Source organism: Solanum verrucosum, unplaced genomic scaffold (genome assembly GCF_900185275.1).
Source record: "Solanum verrucosum unplaced genomic scaffold, falcon-dt-bn FXZP01000125.1, whole genome shotgun sequence".
Lineage (NCBI taxonomy): Eukaryota > Viridiplantae > Streptophyta > Magnoliopsida > Solanales > Solanaceae > Solanum > Solanum verrucosum.
Genome location: NW_026019923.1, coordinates 90,176 through 113,521, shown reverse-complemented (window position 1 = coordinate 113,521; position 23,346 = coordinate 90,176). Strand labels below are relative to the sequence as shown.

Below are 23,346 nucleotides of genomic sequence, written 5' to 3'. Positions count from 1 at the left end.
AATTCCTATGGTTCTAAATGGTCTTTTAATATACTTTTTAAATAATATTTTGAATCACTAAACTATAGTGATTTATATTATTTTTTAAATGTAATTTTAAAATATATAAATTTTTTTGATTTGAGAATTCTATATTTGAATACACATCAAAATTAGATAATTTAACCTCTATATTTTAAATTATATTATAGTATCACATAAACTGAAATAAAGAGAGTCCACTTTTCTAATACTTTGCCAAAGTCCATTAAGTGCAAAAGAAAGCACAAATGCTATGCTTCGTAAGGATGGCTTTTTCTTGAGAATTATGTTAATGTTTATTGCAAAAAGTATGGTTTAATAAGATTTTTTGAAGTACTTTTTAAATAATATTTTAAATTATTAACTATTGTAATTTGTGATTATTTACATTATCTTTTAAAAAATTTAATTTCTATATATATAAAAAAAAGTTAAAAAAGTTATATTAAACACTTTAAATCATGCCACATAAATGGTAATATAAAAGAGTAACACTTTATAACTACTTCAAAACATAAATCGTAAGTTTTATTTTTGGAAAAACCCTTCAAAATGCCAAAGTCCATTAAAGTTGTATACGTAGAGTTATATATTTCTATATATTTTATGGCTAGTTGGTTTAAGTAACTTTCATTATTGAGTCACAACATTGATTTGATGGAAAACGATGGTTTTGGAGGCAATAATTGGTAAGAAAGAGTTGATAAGATAATAATAATAATTAGTATGTTAACAAAAAAAAGTAAGATTAAATAAAAGGAAAAACACAACAAAGCAAAATGTGGTTGAATTTATTTGTTTAGGGCTTTTTTATTTCGTGTCTGATATTTATATTAGAGCTATTTAAATTTGAAAATTTGTGTCAAAAGATCCTATATTAAAAGGATAAAACACAAGCAAATAAATTAAAAACGACGACCCTATACTCAAGACTAAACTGAGAACCTATGGTTAAATGTATTGTAGCCAAGGTCCAAGAATGCACTGCTATACCTACTAACCCTCTACTTTAATTTGTGTTTTTCACGACCTCTTATTTTAGGTCATATTCTCAATAAGTTGAAACTGCATCAAAAAAAGAAAAAAAGTTAAAACTACATCATATCTTGTCTAATTACTCTTTCTAGGCATGTGAGTGAAGCTCGGCCTCACCAAGTTTGGGTGCCAACAAAATCGATCGATAAATATCTAAAAAATTAGTGGACTAACACAAACCATAAAAGACTTAAAATTTGATTTCATATATCTTGACATTGAAAAGCTGAAAATGCAATGAGTACTAGTCACTAGGATTGTGAGGCCTATCTTCGCCAAGATCAGGGGCCAACAGAGTTTGTCAATCAATTTTTAAAAAATTAATAGACTAATGTACACAAAAATAATTAAAAATTTTAAATTTCTATTTCGTGACATCGAAATACTAATAAAAGAGGTGTCATTAATGAAAATACAGTGAATACTGGTCACCACAACTGTGAGGCTCAGCTGACCAAGTTTGAGAAATAACAAAATCGATCGTCTAATTTCTAAAAAATCAATAAAATAACACACAAAAAAATATTAAATTTTAAATTAAACTATTAGTTGATCAGTTTGTTAGATCTGCTAAACAATTTTATTGTTATAACTTTTTAACCAATAACCAAACCACTCTTAAATATGTGGAATAGAATAAACACGAATATTTCATGAGATTAGTTATTTTTATCTTCTATATGAAACAGCAAAATTCATTATTTTCGTATAAAAAAATGGATAAAATAATTACAAAATTAGCTAATATCCGAAATTAAATAGATAAGAGAAAGTTACTCGAACAGTAGGCACTACTTCACCATCCTAAAGTTTTGGATGCAAGTAAGAAGCAAAAACGGCGAAAACTCCTAAATATAAGTAAAAGAAAAAATCAAACCAAGTTAATCTTAAATTTTATTCCTGAGACTGTTATCCTTATTTCACGCAGCAAGCCCTTTAAAAAAAAACAAAAAAAACAGAAACAGAAAGAAACAACAGTACAACACTACTACTATATTGTTTGTTAAACCACCATGCTTCCCCCATTACTTTCTTGTCTCTCTTTTTTTCCCTCAAAGCTTGAAACTTTTGTTCATGGGTGTTTTTCTTTACTTTCAGTGATTCACTTCCCAATATTTTCTTTAGGGTTTTAGTCCCTTTTTTTTATAAACCCATTGTTTCAATTAAAATTGTTATACATTCATGGAGACTAGTAATCAGAGGTCTTTAGCTGAAGAGGATGACAAAAACTGTACAAACAATCTTAATAGCAGAGCTGATCCTCCTCCTCTTCTTGTTGAAAAGGTAGCTTTTTTTTTGATTTCTTGTTATTTTCTGCTTAAGAACTAATTTGGGGTGTTGTATATGTGTTTTGTTTCTGTTAATTTTTTCTGATTTTACCCATTTTTCAATTTGAGCTAAAAATAATAATATAATCTTGGGTTGTTTTTCTGTCAAGTTTTCAGCTTTTTCACATTTTCTCAATTTTTGCTATGCCTTTTTTTTTCTCTCTTGATTTCTTGGGTTTATGGAGGACATGACCTTATATGGGAGGTTGTGGAGGTTAGTAGGTTTGGAGTTTTGTTTGCCGTGGTATTAGCCTTATACTTGTAATGAATTGCTTTTGATTTCTATTATCATATGTTGTTTATTGTGTTTTGATTTTTGAAACAATTTTGTTGTTGTTAGTGTTTTCTTATTAGTTGTTATGTTTCTTTTTAACTGTCTTTTTTCTAATCATACCTGCTTTGATGTGTTGTAATCGAGCCAAGGGTCCTTGTGAAATAACCTCTCTACTTCCACAGATAGGGGTAAGGTCTACATATACTCTACCCTTCCTCATATTCCACTTGTGGGATTTCATGTGGTATGTTGTTGATGTATTTCTATTAAATTTTCAGCTTTTACCCATTTCTCTCTTTGAGCTATGGCTTCTTTTCTTATTGATTTGTTGTTATATTCTGTTTGTTTACTAACTTTGGTGCTCTATATGGGTTCTGTTTCTGGTAACTTTGCTGCTTTTACCATTTCTCAATTTGACCTATTGCTTTTCTTTCTTCTTCATGATTTGGGAAAACTGTGGATTTGGGTCTTCACCGACTGTTTTGTATTATTTTGGCATGAAGTTTCTGTCTTTGCTTGAAGTTCATTCTTGGAACTAATATGTTGTAAACGGTGCCACGTGCTTATTCCTTGTATCTGACAAGTGTTTAAAGTTTATATCTTTGGTTGCAAATTGGTGCAGTTATGTTTGTATGGTAATGGATAAGAAGTTGAGTAGTAACTTTGGTATTTTGGTTCTTAATATTTTAGGTTGGTGAATCAAGTGAAATTGTAGAGGAACTTCAACTCTGCGAACTGCAGAGGAAACAACTACCTCTGGAAGTACCTGAAAGAACCATTGATGGACAAACAGAAGATTTTGTAAGGATAGACATGTCCACATCACCAGTTCAAACTCCCAAAAGAGTGATTTTCTCGCCATCACCCAGCCCTAACCATGTCAGATTAAATGAATCTCCAAGTCCCTCATTACCGTGGGCTAAATCATCCATTAAATCTCTCCTCCCTAAATTAAGTTTCAAATTCCGGAATAAGACAACTGATATTGAAAAATCTGCAATGTTAGCTCTTGGAGTCTCTCCTCTGCCTCAGGACAAACCTTCAATTTTTAGGACTCTATCTGTTAAAAGAATTTTCAATTCAAAGATGAACAGAACTTCATCATTGCCTGTAACTCCAATTGAACACTCAAATCCAGAATCAACACATGGTGACTACGGAGATGCTACATTTTATTCAGTTGTAAGTACTTGTATTTGCTCGTGTCGTTAATGGCGTGATTGAATTCACTATCTTCTTCTTCCTAACTGTAAAATTCTCAGTGAGATTATGCTCCATTGAGTAATAAATGGTAAAAAAGCACACCCAAGGGTGTGGTCAAGGAGTGGGTTGAGAACCATAAGGCCTTAGGTTCAAATCCTAGCAGAGACAAGAACACTTAATGATTACTTCCGAGTTGTCCTTGCCTTGGTGGACATAGTTACCTTGTACTTGTTGTTGGTGGGGGTTGACAGGTGTCCTGTGTTATTAGTTGAGGTGCGTGTAAGCTGGCCTGTACACCACGGTTATTAAAAAATGGTAAAAAAGCTGCAAATTTGGGTAACTCACAAAGAAAAAAAAGGCAAGTTGTGTATACCATTTGTTTACATCCTTAAACGTTTGAATACACAAGTAAGGAAGTGGAAAGACCAAATGAAAAATGAGTGTAGTTAAAAGATAAGCATGATTCTCCAACTACAATTTAATAGGTGTTAACTAAGTTGCTCAGACTCTTAACTTTTGGTGCTGCATCCGTGTCGACACGATGTTGGTGTGAGTGTGAGATCCATACTTGATCTGGCCAACCAATTTTGGGTACTTTGACCAAATTTGAGGGAGAAATTTTGGACAGATTCAATGATTTCTGTGCGCAAAACAAAAACTAAGATGAAATTGAAGAAAATGGAATACCTTGTATATATTAATTTCTATTGTCACTCCTTTTCCTTTAATCTCCTTCCCGGATTCTCCTTTTGATCAAGATTTTCTCGTCAAGTTTTCCACATAATAGCTCATAATTTAGGTTTTATAACTCTATTTTTAGTTACTGCATTATTTTTAGCCGAATCCTTGCACCCGTGGATCCATATCCCCGAATCTAAACATAGAGGATCCGACCTCTAGATCCACACCCGTATCAGACACCCGCACCCGAGTCCAAGCAACTTAGGGTGTTAATGCATTTACCTGGATGTTATATCTGAATGTATGTAGAGATCCAGGATACTTTTACTGGTTTGTTGCTATAAATATAAATGTCTTTGTAATTTCACTTATTGTTCAAGATTTCTTTTGCTCTTGTTTTTTCTAAATCTTACAAATTCACCGTCTTCTAGAAAGCAGGAGTGCATCCCATACTTCGCTCACATTCAGTGCCAACACTGATCAAAGATGAGAGCTCAAAACAGATGGATTACGTAGGGAGTGTCTATCGTGTAGTCCCCTCAACTCCTCTCGTGCCAAGACATGATGATACATCACTAGATGCAACTCAAACGGTTGGCGCAGGTAATTTGTTTATGTCTATAATCATTTTTGATGCATTGTCACATGATAAAGGCTTTTGTTCTGCAACCGGTGATTCTTTGTTAGATAAGTCTTTAATGCTTTGTTAAGTTTGAATTTACATACTAAGTAAGAAGCAGTTGCTTGGATACATGTCTGACTTTTAGGAAGCCAAACAAATAAAGATATGTCAACCTAGGATTTCGCAATATACCCTCCATCCCAATTTATGTGATGTAGTTTGACTGGGCACAAATAAGTAATATGAGAAGACTTTACTATGTTCCAAAAATTTCCTTAAAATAAATGAGTTTTTGAATAGAAGAGTACACCTTTTGTGGACTTGTTGCCAAATAAGTGGGATCGGACATGCATAAAATGTTGATAGTGTTGTTAGATATTTTCCAAATAAGGTAAAGTGTCATTCTTTTTTGAACAACTATAAAGGAGGGAGTGTCACATAAATTGGGACAAAGGGAGTATGGATTTATAAAAAATAGGTTGCTTAGTGGGTCATGCTAATTTCTGACGGACTGCAACTTTTGTGGAGAAAGATAGTTGGAAGTTGTATTATACACCCTCTGTTGCAATTTTGTTGCAATTTGCTTGTCTTACTTTTCTTTTTAGTCCGTTTAAAAAAGATTGTCTCTTTCCCTTTTTGGCAACTGCTAAATTCAAATTTTCTACATGACATGTTAAAGACCACAACATTAAAGGATATTTTGGTACATTCTGCATATTTTTAGTTTAAGACCACAAGATTAAAAAATATTCGTTACTTTCTTAAACTCTGTGCCAAGTCAAAACCAGAAAAACAAATTGAAACAGAGGAAGTAGAATCTGATTTATATTCCAAAGAATCATTACTCAGAATCTGGTAACTATAGGAAATTGAATTTAATAACCTATATTTGGACACAAAATATTCTGTAAATCTATTCTTACACATCACTGCATTTACGACTTGAACCTTATGTTCACTCACCTGGGATAACTAACCTACACCTTTCTTAGTGTTATGGTTCAGTTGAAAATGCTAATTTTGGTGGAGACATCACTCAAGAAGAGGCTGTCTGCAGAATCTGCTTCATCGAACTTGGGGAGGGTTCGGAAACTTTGAAGATGGAGTGTAGCTGTAAAGGCGAGCTAGCCTTAGCTCATCAAGCATGTGCTGTAAAATGGTTTAGCATAAAAGGCAACAAGATTTGTGATGTCTGTAATCAAGAGGTTCGGAACTTACCTGTCACTCTTTTGCGGATTCAAAGTACTATTCGTAGAGGAAATGGAGCTCCAGCTGAATCTGTCCGATACAGGTATGCTCATGGCCTTTCCTTTCATTTCTTTTTTTAATTTTTTTTTTTATTATAGTTAACTTCATTCAGTGCCTACACCTTTCTGTTAACTTTGTTCACTTCTTTGTTCACTTCTTTGCAACAGCCACTAGGAGTTACTATTATGTCTCGAGTTTTAATACAATTGAATGATGAGCGACATTTCTTCGTTGAATGAACTTTGTAGTTCTCTATTATTTCTTATGAGGAAATAGCTCAAGTTTAATCACATGGTGACTATCAAATGAAGAAATGTTTAATTCAAATTCTATGGTATTTTACTCTTCGTGTGCAAACTGCTTACAGGGTTTGGCAGGACGTTCCTGTTCTTGTCATTGTCAGCATGCTTGCCTACTTTTGTTTTCTGGAGCAGCTTTTGGTGAGTAAAAGACTAATACAGTAATGTCATCCTACTCCAGAAAAGGGTCTTAAATAGTGCTTGTTTATAGGTTACCAGAATGGGATCCGGCGCGATCGCTATATCTCTGCCTTTTTCATGCATCTTGGGTCTCCTTGCATCCATGACAGCAACAACTATGGGTACATGAGCTAAACAAACACCCTTCGTTTCAGAAACTACTTTCGATTTCAGTTTAACAGTGTCGGTTTTCACTTTTTTCTTCTATTTGCTGCTATACATTATACAGTAATATAACATATAAACAAACATGCTTTATTTGTTTAGTGCAAAGGCGATATGCTTGGGTTTATGCTGTAAGTCAATTTGCCTTGGTGGTTCTGTTTGCTCATGTGTTCTACTCACTGGTAAGTTATGCTTCAGGTCAAATAAACAAAATACTTTAGGCATAATACATAAACAATCACTAAAACTTGGCCTCAGCGGGCAAGTAAGCACTACAACTTTGAGAGTGCACATCTAGACACCTCAACTTGGTCTGACAACTAAACAGTCCAACTCGTCTTCACTGTGTCTCGTGGACACCAGATGCTGACGTGACACATAAATTTCAGAGGTGTCTAGATGATCATTTTGTAAGTTGGAGTGTTCAACTGACACGTGGAGACGCATTGATGTGCATTACTCGAAGCTGGAGTGCTTCCTTGCCAGTTGAGGCCATTAAGTGTCTGTTTATGTATTATGCCATCATTTCACATGACCAATCAGAAAGGAAAAAAAGAAGATTTTCTGAATCTCTTGAATTGTCTCGGGCTCTGCCTAATACTAAAAACTCTCTCATTTTATCCTCGGGATTGTAGCTTCGAGTGCAGGCAGTTCTAGCTGTTCTTCTTGCCACCTTTGCGGGTTTTGGAGGTGTAATGTGTGGGACTTCTTTTCTACTTGAGCTTCTGAAATGGAGGAGTAGATGGAATTATTGGTCAAATGAGCCACATGATTCTCAAGAAGGGGCACAGCCAAATCAATCATCAGAAGTTACTCCTACGCCTCAGGTAGAAAGTCAAACGCGTCGAGCTGAAGCTGGTACTTCTGGAGTGGTCAATGGAAGTTGATACAGGACAAACATAATCTCTTTATATCAAGAAACCAAAGGAGAATACTAGTTTCTGTCTCTTGTAAGCAAAATTATTGTAGTGTATAGCTAGTCGTTGCAAGTCACAACTGTACAGTTTTGAGTTCATATCAAAGCTTTCGTTCGAACTTCAGAATTCTAAACATGAACACGAGACTTGAAATGAATTCAACTGTAGGTTCTTTATCAGGGCGTAAGGAATGGCGTTGCACGCAAAAGACGAGCGGTTCATTTTTCCAGTAGATGGGCAGACAGTGCATGAAAGGAAACTGAAATAATGTAAATACCAGAAAGTTACAAGGATCTCTTCTCCTGTTATCAGAAAATTAGATCATGCGTCTTTCCTCTTTTTACTTTTTTATTCAATTGTTTGGCACATCTGTAATACTCGTTTCTCCGTCTACCAAACGTCTAAAGAAGTATATTAAGGTTTGCAAATGTGATCATGAATCGAACCAGATCAAAACATTCAGTTGTCCACGAATGAAGCTAGAACGTCACTGCTATGGCTAGACCCCAATTCCCTATTGGGCCGGAGTGGTAGAGGGTCTACTTGTTATGGACTAGTTTCTTCAGCCCTTTTTTTGTGTAAGTATTCTATGATTGAAATAAGACTTACGACATAGGTAGCTTCTTTGGTCCTTTTTTATGTGTTAGTGTTCTATATGATTGAAATAAAACTCTACTTGTTAGATATTACGACGTAGAGGTAAAGTTGTGGGTCCTGTTGCTCTTTGCTTGCTTGTACAAAAGTTATGCCTGAGGGGCTCCTAAGCTCACTACGCACTTGCATTACCACCTAAGTTTGCTACCACTCCATGCAGCTCCCACGCCTACTACTAGTTTGAATCATCACATGGCCGCTAAAACAATACAACAAAGATTTCTCATCGAATTCACGATGTTTTTGCCAGTCAAAGGGTACATTTCAAAACCTCATACGAGTCTCAATTCGAGTTTCACTGGACTAAACTTCTGGTTCAGCAAACGAATAATCATTGAATCCTCTTTCCGGACAACTTGCATAGGAAAAAATTCATGAAAAAAATGCCTTAAATAAGCTTTATCAGCCTCATACGCCACGGCCAAAATATTGGACAGGGCAAAACATGAGGTAATCCAATGCAAAAATGTCAACCAGCAGTTTCTATGAAAAATTGCCTACAGAGGAAGAAAAAAGGAAAGAAAAGAACAAAAGGGGGAAAAAGGAGGGGCTGGGAGAGTTCTAGGAGGATGGGAACTAGAAATTACGAATCTCAAAGGCAATGCCGATTATTTCAGCCCATCAGCTTAAATATTTTTGTTAAGCATTTCATACTTACACGCTAGGTACACACTGTTCTTCCAACCTTGTCTTGCTCCCAGCAGCATCTTCATTGTTCGCTATACAATTTGGTCAGTTAATCTCACGCGCAACCTCATATCATGTGCTTATTAGAGATGAGCAAACTAATTGAAGAGCAGTGAATGGTAGTATGTACGAAAAGGACCCCCACTTACTGCATCCTCTACTTTGCAACCCGTTGTATAATTGTTATGTCATTGCTTGTAACTCGAAGAAAGAGTCTTCCCTGATAACGATGTCTTCTCCTTCAGACTAGTACTCAATAAAGAATCTGAGTTGCTTGATTGGTTTTCACCAAAGCCTGGTCTCATCCAGATCTTAATGTGCCCTTCCCGGCAGACAGTAAGCACTGATTCATGAGTGAATGTTAAACCAGAGAGCGGTTCAGTATGAACACGGTGAGTAACCAGGGGTGATATTTTTGGAATATCTCGCATACTTGGAGCAGGTTGCAAAGTACCCACGGGGCAAGCATTATCCCAATGTGATGACTGACTCCCGGTGCTGAAAGTTGGAGATCCACCAGGAGGACGGCGCATTGGTACTACAATCTCATCCATTTCCAGATCCCATAGAAGTAATTGTGTGTCCTGCAAAGACATGTCAAGTTTGTAGACAGTCAAGCAAGGAGATATAAGGTAGGTAAACCCTGCAACTGACCGTAGAGCTATTAACAATAGTATCTTATCATGAAATTATAAGTGACTTCGCAAATTCTATGCACATGAAACTATGAAAGGTACGACTCAAAACACCATCATCACTCTCGACTGTTTCTCACCTACATTAAAAATAATTTGGAACTACATTTTCATTTTGCTTCATCTTAACCACCGAAACAGAGTGATGCAAATCAAGCAGACCTTATGTTCGCCCATAACAGAAGTATCGGATAAGCATACTAAAGAAGAGAAAATCATCAGCTTAGCAGACTCGCTGTGAAGCTCAGCGCAAATACACTACCAGCTACGAAATACCAATTTCATGACATGAGTGAAAACAGATTTTAAAATATATTTTTTATAAATATACTTAGTGAAACTTTCGGTCTAACATTACTACGCTGTTGAGAGGATATCTCATTTTTGCGGAGCTCCAAACTCTGAGTAATTTTAGACCATAGCCAAAAATTAAATGGCAAATTTGAACCTTTTTTTCTTCAAGAATTTGGATATGCGAGTCCACCCATTTCACGCTGGAGCATTTTTAATGGCAAGGGAAATATGACACAATTTGTTAACGACAAGGGTATGAATGGACCAAAAGTGTAACGGAAGGAAAAATTGAGCAATTTCAGATAGTACAGGGTAAGTTTGGACCTTTTCACAATAACAAATTACAATTACAAAAAGATATTCACAGAATATTCTTTAAGATGCACACAAGATTGAAAAAAGATATGTTAAGACATTTAAAAATCAACCAGTTCCATTACCATCTATTCAAGGAGAGGATTAAATTTCATACTCATATTTTAGACGGACTAACTTAAATTTTCAGTACTTCAATTCAGGGAATTAAATTATTCGCCTTGGTACAAAATTCAGTCCTCAGATATGAGTTTTATCAGACATCCCCTAACATCAATTCAAAAGTGACTAAAAATATAGCGATAGCTATGAATATAGATGGAGAGATTTGAGGAAGCAAGTCGCAGAAAAACAACCTATCACAAATGAAATGCATTGGATGCAGAATGTTTAGACTTCATCACAAACAAAAAACATAATCACTTGGTACATCTGAACAGGAGTAATCTAAAGGTAAAAGGACTGACAATCTTGAACGTGCAAAAATTCCCACTAAGGACCAGAAAATGAAATATAATAGATACAAAAGCCTGATCAGAGGGATAGGTAAAGTTCTGTTCAGTTCAGACTTAAGAGGGAAACAAGAAGATCAATTTTGATTTTGATTTCTGTTCCTTCATTGAGCAAGTTAGCAAGATACAAAATTAAATTTAACTTAGATGAAATGTTCATCTTGAGACATGAATCTAGTTTTAGTAGTGATTCATGCAGCCATATGCTTCATTTAAACAATACCTGACCAACAGAACCAAATCGGTAGACAACATTTTCATCCGTGGCATCTGAATTTGGTGCTGACCAATATGAATCAAATGCCACTCCGCTTACCTATCAGACAAGAGTCAAGACAGTAAGGCAGACTTGAATTCCATAGAGAAGAAAAGATATGTCATTCTTATTTATCAGCTACAAACTCACCCAAGAATTGTGTCCCTCACCCCATGCAACTACTTTCCTTTCTTCCATGCTCCAAACTTGAACTAGGTCATCTTCTCCACCAGTTAAAATGTACTTCCCATCCATACTGTCAGTTTATTCACTCTCAGTAAGACAACAAGGAGTTTTTATTTTCTTTTAAGGGAGGGGGGGGTCCTAAGTTCAAATTTGAAGGCAAAAGCAAATTCAATACACAGACATATCTTGTACCTAAAACACCACACACTCACCTCCATGCACAACACAATAGAGCACCATAGTAGCTTTTCCCACCGCATATAAGCTGTTCATTTTTATAGTCAAACACTCTCAGATAACCTGCATTTAATTAGCCATTATTAACAATCAAAAGGACAAAAGAAAACGATCCAAAAGTAGTCATCAGATGAAGAAAATACCATCTCTCCCTACAGTTGCAATATATGCCCCATCATTTGAGATAGCAATGCTATTGATTGAACCTTGACAAATATGCCATCTAGCTATAGGATTCTGCACAAGGAAAATACAGAAAGAACTATAAAAAATGAACAGAATCAGCTTGTAGCATATATGGCGAAAAGGTTCATTTTTTGTTTATAAAAAGATGAAACAGGATACCACATTTTGTTTTTTGCTAAATGGAAAAAACATGTCAGATTAACATATAAGACGATATTTAAAAACAAGGATTATATTATTTCAAATAATCACAACTTGTTGAAAATTATTTGTCTAAAAATAGCCAGCCACAAAAAGTATACAAGGGAGAGGAGGTGGGGCTTCTATTACCAAGAAAGATAAGTGCCTAGATACAGTGATTGGAGAAAAAAGGTATATCAGGAAAATTAGACAATAAAATAGTTTGTGGAAGGAATAAACTCCATCTGGTTAGTTCTCCACTATATCCTTGAAATAAGGTGGTGAATAGGAGAATTGCTGCACCTTTGAAACACCACAGCAATGGCTGACAAGGACTAAGCTTTCTGGTTTCCAGAGAGAGAATTTTGCAGAACCGATTTGTTGGTGGTGATTTGACAAGATAATGGCAATTTAACCGAACGCTAATGCTTGAAAAATTGGGCTACCTTAATATGTTTATACCTGTGTGTTTCACTTATTCTTGTTTTATTCTTCCCAGATGGCAACAATCCATATATTGTCTCAATGTGCCACTTAGCATATAGAGGTAGTAATACAGGGCCAAAGGAGGAAGAGAGGAAAAAAGACAGATGTCACAGTTGAAAATAATAGATTTGGATCAAAAAAGAAGAAGAGGCTCCATAAGAGAATCAATTTAAGAAAAATGGATAATTGTCCATTTTGAAGTACGTGAGATACAAATCTAAACCCCATCAAATAAAAGAATATCTTTGCTTAGAATAGGCTCGAAAGATTAATGAAGCTATTAGTGAGGAGTTAGAAAGGTCTAGTCACTAGCATTGTGCCTATGCCTTGAGAATGAGGCTTTTAATAATGGATTCATCATAAAAATATCAGGACCAATGCCAAATTCGCTGGCTTTATGCACTGCTTTGCAGTTCTAAAAGGGGATTTTAAACTCGGCCAAATCAAACTTCAACCAGTTAAGCTAAAAACTATACAATCAAGTGCAATAACTTACCTTGTTTCCTCCACTATCTAAAATATAATTTCACAGGAATATATGCTGAATCGTTTTGCTCCAATGACATGTCAAAGAAACATGATAACTATGAAGCATTTTGCACTGCAACAGCTTACTGCGAAAAATGCAATTGCAGAACGAGTACATCCATTACTCTTATGCAGAAGAATCCACTGTTTGAACAAATAGATACATCAGCTTTACCTTAACTTTGACTCTCTTCTGGATTTTCCATGTCTACATTTTCAACTTTGTTGGAAAATTTTGAACAGCATACCATGATCCAGTCTAATATAGTTGTACGCATACAACATGACCCTCTCAAATTAACACAACTAACAGAGAAAGATAACTTCCAAAGGAGCAAACAACAAAGTTTGTTTAAATCATGTGGAAAAAGAGCCGCATAAGGGCTAATTGCATCTCAATTCTCCCGTTCACCCATCTGACCTTCAACATAGACAATACCTCAAAAGAGCGTATTTTTAAGCACACCGACAACATTTACAATTGCAGAACATGGTTGATTTGAACCATGCTTCATTTCTCTAATGATAAAAGAACTAATGTACAACATATAACTACACTCATTAGAAGTACACCCCCACATATCAAGAAGTAACAATTAAAGAAATATATGCCCTTCTCCCATCATATTAATCAAACAGAAGGAACATGTGTGTGTTTTCTGATAATTATTCTAATTTAAATGATTTGAAAAGAACATAAAGAAAATCAATAAAGTATTAGTAAAGTATATACTTATCAAAAAAAGAGAGTAAAACATGACATCCATTAGATATATAATGTAAATACAGATTTTATCTGATTGCACAAGATACTTTTTTATACAGAGTAAGAAATGATCATATCGGACTGACAGGGTGCAAGGAACATACAATAAAGGGTAAACTGAGAGATCACTTGAAATGGTTTAGTCATATCCTATATATTTATTTTTTTTGATGAAAGGGGAACCCGCAACCGCTACCCTTTGGGTGCGCACAGGGTGAAACCTCCGTTCCTATGCAATAGCTCGCAAACCACATAGGAGAGGTAACCCGCACTAGGCAAGCCCGGTGCGACGAGCTCGACCCAGAAGGCAAACCCCTTGCTTTTGCTGGCAAGGGATTTCGAACTTGAGACCTCCAACATAGAAGTCCCAAGCCCAAACCACCGGGCCACCCCGAAGGGTAATCATATCCTATATTGAACATCATAGACACCAGCATAGGTGGGGCAATATGATGATCTAAGGTGATGAAAGAGGAACAAGGTGATGTAAAATTTATGAATGGAAGTTATCTTAGTATTACCTACAACCTATCCAAATCAATGCTTATTTAGCTAAAAATGATGAAATGGAAATAAATAGTACATGTAGGCTATAGCAACTAGTTGAGATTTAAGGCTTCATTATTGCTTTATACTTGCATCAAGTCTACCGTCTGTCAAGTTACCAATTTAAAAATAAAATAAAATGTCTAACGTCTGTCATGAGTCTTTTTATTCTTTTGTTCAGGTAAGAGACTTGTATATTGGTATAGGGTTAAGTGTAAGGTTCAGAGAACCTCCAATATGCTTTACGAGTCAAATTATTTAGTATTGAAATTAAATGAACCTAAACACCATGAAATTGATGCACAGATCCATACAGCCGACCACCAAATACTTTGAGAATTAGGTGTGACTGATCTCAAAAGATAAACAAAATTGGCAAATGATTGGAGAAAACAAGAGACTATTGTTGCCTTATTTCTCAGTATACATATCTCTGGCGAAATATTAAATCTGCAGAAAAGTACTACATCCATAAGCATGAGTACCTTACTATAGCGTGCATGGGAAACAGAAAATTGAGTTTGATCTTTGATGATTGGAAATGAAGGATCAGCAGAACCGTCTTTGCTCTGAGAAACAACAAAAGGTGCACATTGGTCTAACTGAAGTTGGAAACATGAGAATTGGCTATTAGTAACACACCATTTAGATTCAATATTTACCTTATCGTAGACATAAAAATTTCCATCCGCATGAGCAACAACAAAAGCCCCATCACTGTTAGGCACCCATGCGATACTAGTACAACGACTGGTGTTGAATGAAAAGGAAATTGTTAAATTGGCAAATAAATCACTCTTTTTTTTTTCAGGTTATCAAAAACACCTCTTTGTTTTTTGTGTAACAATCACACTTAAAATACTAGCATGGCCAGATATTGCATGAAATTGAATTTGAAATATTCAACAAGTGATGAACACAATGAACACTTAAAATGAATTATAGATCTTCTGAATAGGGAGGGGTAGCCTAGTGGTAAAGAGTCTCCTCTAATCATAAGGTTGGGGGTTTGAGTCATCAAAGGGGCAAAGTGAGATTGACCAAAGTCATGTTCCTGGTAGAGGATTTAAGTGGTGGAGTCTACTGTGTCAAGAAGATAAAACATATTCTGAAAAACCCCTTGACGGAGGACACACAACAAAGGACATGTGTGGAATACAAGTATTTATATAATATAGCATTCTTTCCAATGTCACCAAATTATCACCATAAGTCGTCCCAGCTAACCAGCATGAACTAACAACATTTTTGAACTACTCGTACAGAACTATAAAATATTTAACAATTTCTTATCTAGTTTTAACTTCTTCTTTTTTTTATGACAAGGGAAACCCGCAGCCGCTACCCTTTGGGTGCGCACAGGGTAAAACCCCCGCTCCTATGCAATAGCTCGCAAACCACATAGGAGAGGTAACCCACACTAGGCAAGCCCGGTGCGACGAGCTCGACCGCTGGCAAGGGGTTTCGAATTTGAGACCTCCAACATGGAAGTCCCAAGCCCAAACCACTGGGCCACCCCGAAGGGTTATCTAGTTTTAACTTTCTCTTTTAAAGAAGAGATGAAAGGAGCTAAAGATTTTTGTTTGTTCCAGATTTCCTCTGTCTAAAAGATGGTGCCTTCAAGATCTTACCCCTCTTCTTTTTTCTCTTTTTTTTTTTTTTTGAGAAAGGTAACAAATATCTTAACCCTCTTCTTTTTTTCTCCTCCACTGTTTTGGGGTATCTTTGCATCTCCTTAATGTCCTTGCTTATATAGAGACTTTTTTGTTCAAAAATAAACCTTTCTTTTCAACGTCAACTTCTTGATTACTTGTGAGGGTCCTGAAAAAACTCTAATCATATTTTTGTTTTCATCCTCATACTTCATACACTAATCTACTTGTCCTCCCTCAACTCCGGGGAGGGGCAAGTCTGAACATGGGAGGTGTCAAAGTATTTAGATAGTCCAGAAGAGATAGACCGATAATTAACAAGACATACATTAATAAGCTAATGGGATTTTCGTTTAAGATTATTGATTGTTTTCTTAAAATGTTATTTTGAAACATGAGATGGAGTGCCGTAGAGAACATTTCGTAATCATAAATGCCATTTAATAAAGGTACTGCAAAAGCAGCATATTTTCTGGATGATACAACTATGATTATCAATTAAATATGTAATTTCTGACCCCCATAAAATGGGAAATAACCAGGTCAGTGGCACTTAATTCAATGACGGTATTATGCCAATCAGCAAATGAGGCTTCTTTTTATATAGAGTCAGCAAGATTAGTTAAAAAGAACATAAGATTCCACCTTTATCAAAATTGAAAGCTATCTACTACAAGGGAAAATTTAGGGAACTAACAAGGTATACTGACCCTCAAAAAGCATATATGACGCATGCCTGACTAAATATTCATCTATTTCAAAGTCAACTACAAAAGATGTCAAGGAAGCCTAGGTGTATAAACATTATTCCCCAAAGACAAGATAACAACAAGAAAGCATTTAAGATAATAACAATGACGATTTTATTTGAGAGTCTTGCCTGTTGTTGACAACTCCATCCTTGTTGTAATGCTGTGCCCCAATAAGCTTCTTCCCAACATCTTGTAGTTGTTGCCGTAAAGATACTGAATAAACTGCAAGTGTCAAAACAGACAGATTGAAAAAAGGAACCTACTGGAAGCGGTAAATCATATGTCACATAGACTGATGTAACGAAATTTACCATCTCCAGAATTTAACCCAATGAGCAAGTCATGTCCTTCCTTTGCATCTGGATCAAATGCATGGCAAACGGGGTTTGAATTGCTGAAATGTATAGACTTTATAGGGTCCTATATTGGACAGTAAATCTATCATAATCCATATCATCAAATCTACCATCTCAGAGAGCGAAATATGTTGATGAGCTTTACCTTATCTCGAGAATTCAAATCACTGATAAAAATTGCATCACCAACATTGAACACTAAATAGGTTCCTTTGCCATCAAAATTTGAATTACCAACAGAATTACTTGAACTTGACACCCCGAATGATCCAACCCTACCACTCAGGCCACCAACAGACTTACCTCCACCATTTCCTCCAACAAAACTAAGTGTTTTACTACCATTTCCACCTAAGAACCTTGCTGCAGCTGACCTAACACCACTGCTCACTCCAAAACTTGATGATGATTGGGGCTGCGCATGCGCCGGTTTATCCTTGAGATGAGCAAGGGTGACCTGAAAATCAAAATTATTTTAGTATTATCTCAATAATGGACTCTTAGTTTGGAATAAAAAGACCAATGGATTCTAGATTTGGGCCGAAAAGTCAGATATTGAATTCTCAATTTGGGGTGAAAAGACACAAAAGAATTAAACCAATTAACTGTAAAAATTAATTGCTCAGAAGTTCCCAGCACAACTAAGTGGCAAAAATCTTGAAATTTTGGCAGAATGAAAACAACAATACCCCACAAAAACTACCTTGAACTGAAAATTAACCTTCCTTATATATGAAAAGGCTATGTTGGGGAATGAGCCTTGACTGATCCTCTAGGTAACCTGCTACACCCACAAATACAGGTTCCAAGTAAACTTAAAGTGACCTCTTTTTTCTGGTTTTTAGGAAAAGGATGGTGTAGGGGCACGAACCTCCATTGATCCACTACTCCACCCTAACATGTTACATCCAAAAATACAATACAGGTGCCAAGTAAACCTACCCCAGCCTTGGTAGGGCAGATGAACTCACAGTAACTGTCTGATATTAACCCATATTAGCTAAACCCCTTCTAAGACTTGGCTCTAAAATCCAATTTTGAGCATCTTACAAACCGCTAAAGTTGAAATTAACATCAATAAACCCCCTGTGAGAAATATAGGAAAAGAATATTATTGAATTGTTGTTGTGTCTACATTATTACATTGAGACCCTATTTATAGACCCTAGAATACAATCCTTAACCAAGTAGGATACTATTTAGTATTCCTATTTCTATTTCTATTCCTATTCCTATTCTAATAGGATTGTATAAACCTATTCCTATTCTTATAGGATTGTATAAACCTATTTCTATTCTAATAGGATTGTATAAACCTATTCATATTCTAACACTCCCCCTCAAGCTAGTGCATACAATTCATGTACCTAGCTTGTTACAAATGTAATTAACACGAGGACCGATGAGGGGCTTGGTAAGACATCTGCGAGTTGATCACTCGACTTCACAAAATTGACAATAAATTTCAATGTGCTTGATCTTCTCATGAAATACTGAATTTGATGCATAATGCCGATAAAACACAGAGTGATAAAATTACAATGTTGGAACTTCCCAAACCAAGCTTGCAAAGATTGTTTCAGACCATAGAGTGACTTACGTAATCAGCATACAAGGCTACTAAACTCCCCCTGAGCAACAACATTAGGTGGTTGCTCCATATAGACTTCTTCACAATGCAGCGAACATTGTAAGTGCTCAAAATCTAGTATAAAGTACATGGTTCATGTTGGAATCAATAGACAGTCGATATTAAACAAGTCACCGAAAAAACTGGCCAGAACATGCTCATATGCCGGAGTATTAGATTTGATGGCTAAAAGTAGTCACAATCTAAGAAATAAAATTATATGGGTAGGGTCAGAATGATGTTACAACCCAACTAGAAAATAGAAAAAATATAGGATAGTTCGAATTGATGGAACAACCCTATTGAAAAAGAGAAATAATATGAGTAGGGTCGGAATGATGGCACGACCCTGCTAAAAAAGAAAAATTATACGGGTAGGGTTGGAATGATGGCACAACCCTACGCAAATCAGATTTGAGGAGTCACCGGAAAGACGAATGGAACTATGCAAATCAAATCTGAGGAGTCACTGAAAAGACACATGATGCTATGCAACTCAGATATGAGAAAATAGTTCGAAAAAATCCACGGTACTACACAAATTAAATATGAAAAGTAGTCCGAAAAGATGCACGGTGCTACACAAATAAGATATGCAAAAAAAAGGTAGTCACCAGAAGGATGGCATGGTGCTACACAAATTAAATATGAAAAAATAGTCACTGGTACGGTGCTACACAAATTAAATATGAAAAAGTAGTCACCGGAATGATGACACGGTGCTACACAAATTAGATATAAGAAAGTAGTCACCGGAATGATGGCACGGTGCTACACAAATTAGATATGAGAAAATAGTCATCGGAAAGATACACGGTGACGGCTAACATAATCGTTGGCCAGACGGGCAACATATATTAGTAATAGCCGCCCGCCGGCAGCGTAAGCTCTTAGATTTTCTACCAAGATCGTAGAGGCTCTGATACCATGTGAGAAATATAGGAAAAGAATATTATTGAATTGTTGTTGTGTCTACATTATTACATTGAGACCCTATTTATAGACCCTAGAATACAATCCTTAACCAAGTAGGATACTATTTAGTATTCCTATTTCTATTTCTATTCCTATTCCTATTCTAATAGGATTGTATAAACCTATTCCTATTCTTATAGGATTGTATAAACCTATTTCTATTCTAATAGGATTGTATAAACCTATTCATATTCTAACACCCCCCAAAAAACATATCTTGAAATTGAAATTAACCCATTTTCTAAAGGGCTATGCCAGGGTATTAGCCTCGACTGATCCACTGGATAACCCGCTACAGGCACAAATATAGGTGCCTAGTAAACCTAAAGCAACTTTTTTTCCATCTTTTTTCTCTTTTGGGAAATGGGTGGTGTGATGGCGCGAACCTCCATTGATCCGCTTCTCCACCCCTAACATGCTACATCCACAAATACAATACACGTGCTAAGTAAATCAACTGCAGCCTTAAGGTCGCATAACTAAGCTCCCACTCACGACTCATGTAACAAGCTATGTCTATGCCAAGTAAGAAGTGTTGAACAATTGATTCATAAGGACTACCATTGTATAACCATTCATCAACAGATGTTGCCGCTTCCCAGATTGGGTAAAAATGTGAGGCAGATGAGCTCACACTAAATGTTTGAAATTAACCCATATCAGCCAAACCCCTTCGAAAACTCAGCTCAAAAATCCAATTTTGAACATCTTACAAACCGCTAAAGTTGAAATTAACATCAATAAACACAATTAAGAATGAAAAAGACAAGCAACTCATCAAAGCTTAAGAGCTAATCGTTATACCTGTTTTACAATCTCTCCATGAACATAATGAAGATATCAAGGCAAAACAACAAGTAGTGGTAAAAATCTAAAAATAAGGAAAAAGAAACGACAAATAGTTGACTCTGGGAAAAGGGAACAACTACTAACTAACCTTCTACCCTAATCCTCGAACTCATTCTAAATATTTGAAATTAACCCATATTAGCCAAACCCCTTCTAAAACTCAGCTCAAAAATCCAATTTTGAACATCTTACAAACCACTAAAGTTGAAATTAACACCAATAAACACAATTAAGAAGGAAAAAGACAAGAACCCACGAAATCTTACGAGCTAATCTTTATAATACCTGAGTTACAGTCTTTCCATGAGCATAATGAAGAAGCCCAACAGGGTGAGTCTTCTCATACTGAAGCTTGTATCTTCCTTCTGGGGTTTTGAAATACGTCTTCAAACCAGGTGATTGTGCGTTGTTACTGTTGTTGTTCCCCGGTGCCGATGAAGACGACATCGAATTATTACTAATCCCAGAATTCATCATTCTTCACCAAATCAAAAAAAAATAAAATCTGTTCCTATCAAGAATTCAACATATGGGGTTTATGAGATCATTTAAACAATTGATTTATGAATCTTCTTGGGTGTCAATTGCTTCTAGATCAAGTGTTTTGGGAAGGGTGATATTGACTTTTTTTTCACCTATTTCTTCTTCTTCTTTTTCTTCTGCTTCTTCTTCTTCTTCTCCTTCTGCTGCTGCAATTCCTTTTTGCTTTTCAGTTTTTTTTAAACTTCTTATTTCTGAGAGTTTGAGATTTAGTTGGATTAAGGTTTATGTTTATGTCTAATTTGGGATTTTAGCCTTTTGGGAGTTTGCAAACAAAATTAACAAACTTTCATTTGTGTCCCTTTTTAAGAGATTGGGTTTAATATTGGCCTTTGAATTAGGGTCGAAGGTTAGTAAGGTAATAAAATATTGTCTCGCTTCTCTTAACACTTTGTTGGGATAGTTGTAACATATTGTTTCATAATGTATTATATTGTTTAATTGAATTGTATCGTTTTAATTTATGTTATTGTATAATGTCACATGTTAGCAATTTAAAGGACAAATTTGGAGGAAAAAAGAGAGAGTATTGTATGAGATAAAGTTATTATAAAAAGATAAGGTAAATGATAAAGTATGATTATTAAATAATAAGTAAAATAATGATGCGATCACACCAAATCAGTCGTTACATAAAATGAGATTTTCGTTGTTAGCCTGTATTAATCCTATACTTTTATACCTCTTAAGATCGAATAATTATGTACTCTGTGTCTTCTACAACAGAACTTTCATCTCCAAGCTCTTCTCATTAGTGGTTTAGAAATTAATTAAGTTATATTTCAAAAGAAATAATTATTAAGTTTGAACATGTATTTCACTTTTAAGAAAAGAATAGAATTATATGAATGACAACTATTTTACAAATTTGAAAACTTATCTTATCAAATTAATAAAAAATTATTTCAATACATAATCAAATAGGAGTAATATTTTATTTTATTTAAAAAAAATTCATATCCAAACGATATCTTCTTTTGTTCCCCTCAATTATATGTCAAAATATCAAATCATCCAAAAACAAAGAAAGATAAAAGCAACAATGATGTCGTTGATAAAAGCAACGGTATCTTCTTCTTTAGATATCTCTATTTTACTTTCACCATTCAATTATTTCTACGAAGCTGATTGTTTGAATGGACTTATAATTTATGATTTATAATTATAATTTTTATTATCATGATAAGAAAAAAATTACATAAATACACAACTTAAGATATCATAATTTCTAAAATTCTCTATTATTTTTTAAAAAATATAAAAATCCCCTCTCGAATACATTCCATTAAGTAAAATATCATTTGCAATGTATCGGACAGCTAAGAAATGTATCCGAGAACAATGAAAAATCCAGAATTAATTGAGAAAAAATTCGGAATAAGATGTAATTAGCTCTAAAATGTATGCGATTTATGTACTTTATATTAATTATAATTCATAAGTTATATGAATAATTGAACAATACGTACAAGTTTTGCTCATTCAAACTAGTGAACAATTTGTACCAAAGTGATGCTTGCTCGATATTTGTGAATAAGATGAGCTTTAGCCCATCCAAACATACTTGTGAATAATTTTGGAACCAAAGTTGGGGTTTTAGATGTGAAGTTAGGCTATAGTTATTTTAAATAACTATTATCAAGTCTAAATTTCAAACAAGTTGAAGTTAGGTTATAGAAATTCTCAATGTTTATATCGTTCCATTTAAACTCATATAATTTTTATTATATGTACTTGACAAAATATCTCACATGGGAAGGAAGTCAGATAATTTATTTATTTATTTTTTTGTATAAAAACAAACGGAATGAGAAAAGGGCATAAATAAAAATAATACTTCATCCATCTCAATTTATGTGGTACTTTTTCGATTTCGAGATTCAAACAAGTCTATCTTTGACCGTAAAATTTTCATATATTTTTTAATTATTTTGAATTGTCAATTATTATGATTTATAATACTTTTTACGTAGATTACAAATATATAAATTTCATTTTAAAATAATTGAAGATTCTACACACAAATTTCCGATCAAACGTAAACAGTTTAACTCTCAAAAAATGAAAAGTATCACATAAATTGAGACGGAA

General features: G+C 34.9%; 2 protein-coding genes across 2 annotated transcripts; one reads left to right on the top strand and one right to left on the bottom strand.

The window, feature by feature from the left end:
* The first annotated feature begins 1,995 nt into the window (after positions 1-1,995).
* LOC125823674 (uncharacterized) lies at positions 1,996-8,312 on the top strand. Its single transcript, XM_049503035.1, has 8 exons — positions 1,996-2,340; positions 3,349-3,840; positions 4,974-5,145; positions 6,170-6,455; positions 6,780-6,852; positions 6,923-7,013; positions 7,159-7,238; positions 7,692-8,312. The coding sequence occupies exons 1-8, from the start codon at positions 2,239-2,241 to the stop codon at positions 7,941-7,943; spliced, it is 1,548 nt and encodes a 515-aa protein (XP_049358992.1). The 5' UTR covers positions 1,996-2,238; the 3' UTR covers positions 7,944-8,312.
* A 693-nt stretch (positions 8,313-9,005) lies between these two features.
* On the bottom strand, positions 9,006-21,388 carry LOC125823642 (uncharacterized). The gene is made up of 11 exons (XM_049502997.1): positions 21,001-21,388; positions 17,407-17,718; positions 17,217-17,325; positions 17,034-17,127; positions 15,164-15,251; positions 14,987-15,070; positions 11,953-12,046; positions 11,785-11,872; positions 11,537-11,642; positions 11,354-11,446; positions 9,006-9,898 (listed from the first exon to the last, which is right to left on the bottom strand). The coding sequence occupies exons 1-11, from the start codon at positions 21,190-21,192 to the stop codon at positions 9,503-9,505; spliced, it is 1,656 nt and encodes a 551-aa protein (XP_049358954.1). The 5' UTR covers positions 21,193-21,388; the 3' UTR covers positions 9,006-9,502.
* Positions 21,389-23,346: the final 1,958 nt, after the last annotated feature.

Excerpts from the sequence above, each read along its gene's own strand:
- LOC125823642 (XM_049502997.1), bottom strand. The coding sequence starts at position 21,192 with ATGATGAATTCTGGGATTAGTAATAATTCGATGTCGTCTTCATCGGCA. Across the intron at positions 12,047-14,986 it reads CCCATGCACGCTATAGTAAG|AATCCTATAGCTAGATGGCA; the intron begins GTACTCATGCTT and ends TTCCTTGTGCAG. Across the intron at positions 11,447-11,536 it reads GTGAGGGACACAATTCTTGG|GTAAGCGGAGTGGCATTTGA; the intron begins GTGAGTTTGTAG and ends CTTGTCTGATAG.
- LOC125823674 (XM_049503035.1), top strand. The coding sequence starts at position 2,239 with ATGGAGACTAGTAATCAGAGGTCTTTAGCTGAAGAGGATGACAAAAAC. Across the intron at positions 2,341-3,348 it reads CTCCTCTTCTTGTTGAAAAG|GTTGGTGAATCAAGTGAAAT; the intron begins GTAGCTTTTTTT and ends TTAATATTTTAG. Across the intron at positions 6,853-6,922 it reads GTTTTCTGGAGCAGCTTTTG|GTTACCAGAATGGGATCCGG; the intron begins GTGAGTAAAAGA and ends GCTTGTTTATAG.